The sequence below is a fragment of the Cajanus cajan genome, chromosome 5, assembly GCF_000230855.2.
Source record: "Cajanus cajan strain Asha chromosome 5, NIPB_CcT2T_4, whole genome shotgun sequence".
NCBI classification, from domain to species: domain Eukaryota; kingdom Viridiplantae; phylum Streptophyta; class Magnoliopsida; order Fabales; family Fabaceae; genus Cajanus; species Cajanus cajan.
This window is the reverse complement of record NC_138521.1, coordinates 1783463-1792677: the sequence shown is the minus strand read 5'-3', so window position 1 is coordinate 1792677 and position 9215 is coordinate 1783463. Positions and strand designations below refer to the sequence as shown.

Genomic DNA, 9215 nt, shown 5'->3' with positions numbered 1-9215 from the left:
CCACACGCGCACATAAACATCACTCACGCCCGCCGTTGCTGCTGCAGCTTCAATTTTACATAATATTTTATTGACAATAATATAATTAATATAAAAAGTAAATCATGAGTCAAAAACAAAAGAAGAGTAAATCATAATAAATGGATAAGATGAGGAGGATAATAATAACATGTTAACAACCCAATTTATAGAAAAGGAGACCAAGAAGACCTGGTACTTGCATATCATCATAATTTATAAGTTTCAAAATTTTATCTATATATGTTTTATAAGATGTGGGAGGTTCGTCGGAAAAGTATATGCTATTACTATAGTTTTTTTAATGGACTCTATTTTATATCTTGTCTGGTTTTAAGTACCCCTCACATATACTTAATTTCATATATTCTTTGTTAATTAAAATTTGATTATGATGAATGGAAGTTCGTTATTTTAACTAATGAAATTTGGAGTTAAGTTGACTTTATCATTGGACAAAAAGCAAATATCTTTGTTTCATTAATTTGGTATCGGTTTTAGAACTTTTTTTTTTTTTTATATATAACAAAAATAATAAAATTTTGTCAACAAGTCAACTTCTTGCTGGTATCCGCACATCATTTATTAACTCACAAAAAATAAATAAAAATAAAATTTGAACAGCATACGAGGATACATATGGTATTATTCCAGGGTTTGTATAAAAAAAATAATAATCTTACGTGCAGGAAAAAACGAATGTAGTAACATGGGTCAGCCCATTTATGTTATGCAATAGTATTTTAGGTAATTGCTTCAAAAAAAAAAAAAAGAAGATAGATCTGACACATCATGCAAGTCACGTGGCCCAGTGATAAAAAGAATATGCTCTTCTCTAAAATTGTCAACTGTTCTATAGTTTCTAACATAATTAGTGATAGTTCCCTTTTATTCAAATTTTATAGTCCCTTCTTCTTTGCAAGATCCAAGTTTGGGATAATGTGATATTCCTTTGGAATTTAAAGCGCACCAAATAAATAATCATATCTTAAACATGTTTGCTTGCTCTTTGTGTTAATAAAAAGTGGAATATTAGGTTTCAAAGCTGATGATTAACGCTTGTTGATACCCATATAGACTCAATTATGATGTTCTTAAACAATCAACTTTTACCAACCAAATAAAATTAACTAATTATTATTTTTATCTTAAAAATAGTAGACACCTAACTTTTCATTAATACTTATACTTTTATTTTCTTATACTCTATTATAAAATATTTTATCAATTTTATCCATGATTAATCTTTATTAAAGAATTTGATCGGTCATCATTAATAAAATCTCTTATTTTAATTACATATATATCTTTTTAATTTTATATAAAAAAATTTGAATCCAAAATCATATTTAAAGAGATCGAGTCTAATATCATTTGGACCAATAACATGTTGATTTGTAATTTTATTAAGTATATTGATAAAGAGTTTGATTTCTAATTAAATAATTAATTTTTTAAATTCAACTTTTTATTTATTTATGTGTGTATAGAAAAAGTTTTGTTGAAAAGATAAAACTTCCTTTCATAATGTCTTTAATTCTCTGTTAGGAGATGTCATTTATTAACAAAAAAAGACCCTCATATTCATATATACTCTTCCATTTGGTATAATTATGCTTTATACATGTGTTTGTCTCGAGGAAGAGGAACCACGAATTCATTTGCTTACGCAATTTGCATGGTGTTTAATGATACCGTACACAAAGTTTGTGTTTAATTTCTCATTATTAAACAGTTTTACATGAACTTCAAACTCAAATGTACATTATATGAAATTATCTTTGCCTTTCACTTAATTAGGTTGATGCACAAACATCGAACCAGACACAGATTGCTTTCATGAGCAGCAAGTGCCACGTAATTATTAACATGGAGTGTTATGAAATCTAAACTTTGGATTAATTTAAGTGGGTTACAATTAATTCGTGCACTTTTTCACTCGTGGTTGCATCAACAACTTCAAGTCTTATACTAAATAGACCCACTTATAATTGGAAGCATATTCACTGTCTCAAACCTGGCGTGAGGGGTGCAAGTAATTAAGTAAATTGAGTCGAGTAAAAAGCTTAAATAAAATTTAATTCTTGTTGAGTTACTCATAAATAATGAGTGTACATATAAAATTAAATATATGAGTAAGGATATAAATGAATGGAGTAAAAAGTGTGACTAGTAAAAGAATATATATGGTCTAGAAGTTTCACTCATTTATTTAAATGAGACAAATTAAAAAATGAATTGCAATTATTTAGAAAAATATGAAACTTAAATTTGATTTTATTATTTTTATTTATTGAGTAAACTCTTGTAGTATTTCTTATATATATATATATATATATATATATATGAATTTAATATTTAAATTATATTTTCATGTTAAATACGAGATAAAAGTGAAAAGGGCCGGGGAAAAATTGAGCATAAGAAAATATATGTGTAATGTTAATTTCTTAAAATAAAATTGCCATTTACTAAATATATATATTTTTTATACAAAATTAATATTTTTCATCAGCATACACATGTATACATACACGAGTTATTTTTTAACGTGTTCATATAAAATTAAATGTGTTAACAAGAATGTAAATGAATTAAGTCAATTAGCTTGACTTGTTAAAAGAAAATATAGTTATGAAGTTTGACTCATTTATTTAAATAGATAAATCAAAATGAAAAATTAAATTATTAGAAAAATAGGAAGTTTGAATTTCGTTTACAACTATATATATATATATATATATATATATATATATATAATTTTAATTTAATAATTAATACACATTTTCATGTGAGATAAAAGTAAAAATGGGAAAAAACATTTAAATATAAAACTTATGTAATGATATTTTTAAAATAAAACTACAATTTATTAACTATATATATTTTGATATGAAATTAACATTTTTTTTCAAAAGGTTAGAAATATTTTTTTTTCTCATTAACATGCACATGCATACTTAGACACACAATTGACACTCGTAAAAAAAGAAGTACACACAACTGACACACAAGTTATCTTCGAGTTTTTAATTGACTTTACAAAACTTTAGATATATTCTTTTAAATAATTGAAGCTAAAATTAAGCTTGAACTTGTTTATTTGTTAAGATGAACAAAACTTTATCAAGAACTTAGTAAATTAAATTCCAATAGTTTATAGACATTTCAACTAATTTATGTGTGTGAAAGTATCATCATGTAATCCACTATTTGCGTGTCAACAAAGATTAGACTTAGACTATTTATAAAGGATAAGTCTCATATATATTCCATAAGATATGAAATTAATTTTGACGGTCAATGTGACGAATTTGTTAATAAATAATATATAAAGATCTGGGTTTTATAGAAACACTATACATCATAGAAAAATATTTTAAATCGTGTCCAAACAAGTTGTAATTGATGAGAACATGCGAAAAAAACAATGTTTTGGTGTGCCATGGGAGACGATGGACAAGCTATTCTGATTCAGGGAAAAAGTGACTTCACATGTAGCCACAACAAGTTTTTCTTATTTTCAACTTCAATTTTATTTTTGAAAAAACGGCATTAACTTTTAAAAGTTGATAGATGAATTATCTATATATATATATTTTAAAAAAAAAACTCATATGGCAACTATTATGCATTCATAGGTTTCACTAGCTCATAACACAAATAAATATTATAAATATACTAATATTTTTTTATATTTATATGAGGAAGAATTTATTTACTTTAAGAGTAAGTTTTAATAAATTTATTTCACTCAATAATTTAAATTATATATCAAATTTTAACAATTCAACCGTTAAATTAATTTTTTTAATATATAAATTTAATATATAATTTTTTTAAAAGATTTAAAAATCATATAATATTTTATTGTATAAATTCAAATTAATATATAAAATACTTTTAGTGTAAATATATTAAAATTTACTCTTGAAATAAGTGAATCTCACTTTTACTTATATAACAACAAAATTAGATCTTTTGGTGGACACAATTTTTTTTTCCTATTTCTCCTATCTAATTATTCTTTTGTAAATCATAATTTTTTTAAAATATTATCCAATAACTATTCATACTTTCAATTAATCACCTATTATTATATATATATTTTTTATTTTTAAAAGTTTCATAGAGGTATGAAGTGTCTTTAATACACTAATATATATAAAAGAGATTTTCTATTTTTGTGTACACGTTATCATTGATAATTTTAACCTTAAAAAAAGACACTATTTTTTATCCACTAATAACAATAAAAGAGATTATTTGATTTGGTGTTCCCAATTTCTATATACCATTTTTTTCTCTATAACTGTTAAAAAAACTGACAAAAAATACCATAAATATTAAAACAGTAAAAGTTGTCATAATTATTTATTCATTATTTTACTTCTGTATTTTACAAAGACGTACGGAATCGCATTTTCATTTCTAATAATGAATAATGCAGTCGCCCGCTATATATATTTGAAAGATATTTAAGCAGAATGATTTAAGGTGCAAAATGAGATTGTGTTAAAAAGTAGAGCAAAATGAGATTAAATTACAGATTGATTAACATTTTTACAATTAATATTGATTTCAGGATCTGTGTAAAATGTAAAATTTAACGGATTTTAAATATTGTCCATGCAATAATATTTATACAGCTGTCAACATTCACGACCATCGTTGAATGTTGGAATTTTATGAAACATTATTGTTGGGCAATGTTATCCAACATTGATCCTTGCGTGATGCAATTAATGGTCCATATATTGCTTAGTGACAAAATGTTATCGTTGAGTGATATGATGCCCATACATTTCTGCGATCCATAGATTTACAATTTTAGCTTCACAAAGTATACAAAATAGTTTATTTGATAAAATAATATTAACTAAATTAAGATATTGATCGTTTAAAAAATCACAAATTTTCTATTTGTCCTCCCCCTTTTTTTTAATAATTTTCTTTTTACATGATATTATTTTGTTACTAAATGGATCCTTCACAAGTCCATTAGTTTTCTGTTTGTTGTTGGTTAATGCTATTCCATATTCCTCTTAATATCTCAAATAAGTGTCTCATCAAAATATTTTAAGAACTTGAGATGATATTTATATTATAAATTTAAAATATTCAAGATATAATATAGTATTTTTATGAGTATAAATATATATTATAATTTTTTTATTAATTTCCATATTTTAAAAATATTAGAAGTTATTTTTAAGTGTGTTTGACTAGATAATTTAGGAGTTTATAACATCATGTACCAACAGATGATTTAAAATACTACACTAAGGTATCAAATCATTTTATATATTAATTTAAATTAATAAAATGAAGTATCAAATAATTTTTAAATTTTTTTAAAAAATTTGTAGACTTTATTTTTGCATTAAGAACTTTCAATTTAACAATTGAGTAATTAAAATTTTATATAAAACATGAGTTATTGAACAAAATAAACTTATTCTCGAAATAAACAAATCTTTCATATATTTTTAAAAATAAAGACTATTCAAATGTAATAGTATTTTATAAGAATATAAAATATTGGAAAATTGTGTGATATTTCACATGAAAAAAATATCATTATTATTGCAAAGACTTAAGTATATTTTTAGTCCCTCGAATTTAAGATAAATTTATTTTTGATCCCTCAAATTTAAAATTGTTATTTTTAGCTTCTGTAATTTTAAAAAAAATTATTATAGTCTTTATATTTACATTTTTTAAGAAATTTATCAAATATTATTGCATAAAATTTATCTATTGATATTTTTGTTAGTGAAAACATCACAGTAAATCCAATTGATATTATATAACTGTCTTAATTTATCACTTTTCAGATATATTATAAGTGATCAAAAGGATTAAAATAAAATTTTTAAAAATTACAGAAATTAAACAACAATCATTTTAAATTTGAACGACCAAAAATAAATTTATCTTAAATTTATGAAATTAAAATCATATTTAAATCTTATTATAAGTTTATACCCTTGACGGTTGCAAGAGTTCAAACGTGCAAACTAATCAGTCATTATAGTATGTCAATTAATTAATTAGAAAATACGTATAGATTAGAAGATAATTGGGTGGTGATGGCACGCAAAACCAAAGTCTATGTAATATTGCAAGTCAAAGTCATCACGGGTAATGATAAATAATTTCCAAACTTTCTTCTTTCTTTTTTTCCTCCTGAACTGTCTCGAGCAAAATGGACTCCAATAATAATAATCTTAAATAAAGTTTTCTTCCCTTCTAAATAACTGTTTGGGTAAGATTAATTAAAGAAACATTATAGTTAGTGCTTCCATAATCTATGAAAGTCTAACTTATTTATGTATATATTAAAGGAAGTCTAACTTTTTTCTCTCTCCCTCTCTCTTATTGTATGTTTAAAGGAAAATATAGAGGAAGAAAATGAAAAAGAATGGAGATAAAAATATTACATTTTAACTTTATTTGAGAGAAGAAATATAAAATGGAAATATTTTCTACGGAATTCATATATATATATATATATATATATATATATATATATATATATATATTCTTTAAATTGACATTAAATAAAAGAAAAGACCATATTTTTCATTTTCTTTGGTTTCTTAAAAATTAAATATTTTTTTTATAACATTTTAAAAAAAAATAATTTTATATTAAAAATACTAGAATAATAAAAAACCAATATTTTATATCAAATTCAATTTTTTTTTTTTAATTAGTATAGGAATCTTTTTACAATTTATTTATTTATACTCTCTCTCTCTTTCTATTTATCCTAACAAATAGAAAGAATTTTCGTTGCTTCTTTCTTTCTTACTTTTATCCATTCAAACGATGTTTACTCTATTTTTATTTTATTTCTATCTTTTCTAAAGTACAGACTTAATCCGAGTAATAAGTTGAGGAGATTGTACTAGTACTAGAAAGTTATCCTCTTTTTACCACAAGCAAGTGCAACTCTCAATCATATGTAATTCATTTTATAGCAAAAGAATGGAATGCCTTGCTTGCTTTTCGTTTAATCAAAGCCACTGTCAATTTTGTACGTAAGGCCTGAATGGATTCAGTTTTTTTTTTTCTTTCTTTTTTCTAACTTACATTAATTAATTTCTTAACACCAAACAAGTAGTAGTGGCCCCACAAGGGAGGAGCACTTTTCCCTAACCCGTGATTCATGGGATCAAATTTCCACAGTAAATTCTTATTCTTAGGTCTCACTCACTCCTCAAAGTTTGATCACAAGGGACTGTTTTTGGAGGGAACATGAACATGGGTGGGTTACATTACATACCCCACACACCCCTATGCTTACTTTATTTTATTTTATTATAGATTACACGTATGATCTATAGATACAATTAAATTGAATATAATAAACAATAAATTTTTTCTAAATATTTAATATAGTTATATATCTAAAATAAAAACGCAAAATCAATAATTAAATTGAAATAATTTTGTATCATTTATATATCTAAAACTAAAATTCAAGATCAATAATTAAGTTGAAATAATCTTTATAATATTAAAACTTGATATCAATAATTAAATTGAAAAAATCTGGTACAAGTTATCAATTCCTAGCCGGTGGTTATTCTTACTTTTTCTTTAGTCACTCTCAAGACTCAACTAATATATAACCGATTTCACAAAAAGAAATTTAAAGCACATAGCCACCCTACTACAAAGACCAAGTCACTCCTTAGACTAAAACCACTCTCTTTTCACTTTTTCAGTTTCTCTTTACCATTCTTTATATATATACATATATAGACCACTCTTGAAGTTGAAGGTCATACATAATAACACAACACACATTCCTTGAAACTATGGATTGGTTCTCCTGGCTCTCCAAAACAGGTCTTGAGCCAACCTTAGTGTACGAGTATGGCCTCACTTTTGCTCACAACGAGCTTGAAGAAGAAGACATAATATACTTCAACCACGAGTTTCTGATGAGCATGGGAATCTCCATAGCGAAGCACAGGCTAGAGATTCTGAAGCTTGCAAGGAAAGTGAAGGGAAAGAGGCCACCACCACGCCCTGTGGCAAGGCTCATGGTGGCGATCAAGAGGACAAAGAGGTGTTTGGCTAATTACATCCGCACGTTCATTGGCTCATGTGAGGAAGAGTCATCAGCACTTGTTGTGGTGCCATCATCAAGGACAAGGCCTAGTAGATGGAAGAGTAGTCATGTGATGAAGAGGAACAAGAAAAAGTTGGTGGTGGCTAAGCAAGAGAGGCTATTGCTCACAAATGGAAGTCCTACTGTGGTGCCTGCTCTTGATGCTTTCACTAGTCCTAATCCTATGGTTTACCATTTCCAAAAGGAAGTTGATGATGATGATGTTGATGTTGATGTTGATGATGATGATGGGTACTGGTCATCAGCTGCTACTGAAGAAATCAGGTGGGATACCATGTTCCAGGATCTCAAGCCAAATTGATGAAAATTGAAAATCAAAACTTTTCATTTTTCTAATTTGGATCTCTTTTTCGGGGTTAACTCTATTATCCCTCATTTTTAATTGCTTGGTGAGAGATGGGTTTTTTGGGTTCTTCCACCACATACTTTTGTTGCTGCTTTTTATTTATTTATTTATTCATTAGTGGTGTGGGTCACGCGGATGGATAACTTTAGCATGCACCCGTCTGCTTCGGTAATGAGATTGTCTACTTTGCTTTTGTATGTTCATGTCATGCCCTTTAGCTTTTTTGATAGGGGAAAAATTTGTATTGGATTAGCGTGTTTATGGGGGGAGAATGATTTGAGGTAGATGTTAGTTATGTTACTGTAGCAACTTTGAAGCCCCAAACAGTTTGGCTTGACTTGGGTTTGTGCAATGTAATGTCTTCTTGTTGACAATACACATTAACAAAGTATATTTAATACTTGATACTTACTACTTGGCAATGATTATGGTCTTTGAAGTTTGAATCCTTGATTCATCGAGCCTTTCTCCCAATCAGCAAATAATTATTTTACTTGATTCTCGTCTGAACCGTGCAACGATGGAGGTGCCCCGCGCCCTACGCATGTAACAAAATACTGTCCATTTCTTTACTCAAAGTGGTGACAATAGATTAGACTCTAACTTCTGAAATGGTGCCACTTCTTTATGGATGAAAATAACAAAGGCTAGCTTAGGCTTTGCATATATTGATTAGATGTATTTTACAAAATTAAAATATAACTC

The 9215-nt window shown here is 26.3% G+C and overlaps 1 protein-coding gene across 1 annotated transcript; it reads left to right on the top strand.

Annotated features, from left to right (window-relative positions):
- Positions 1-7685: 7685 nt before the first annotated feature.
- Positions 7686-8924, top strand: LOC109791549 (uncharacterized). Its single transcript, XM_083074707.1, has one exon. The coding sequence runs from the start codon at positions 7848-7850 to the stop codon at positions 8463-8465; it is 618 nt and encodes a 205-aa protein (XP_082930833.1). The 5' UTR covers positions 7686-7847; the 3' UTR covers positions 8466-8924.
- Positions 8925-9215: the final 291 nt, after the last annotated feature.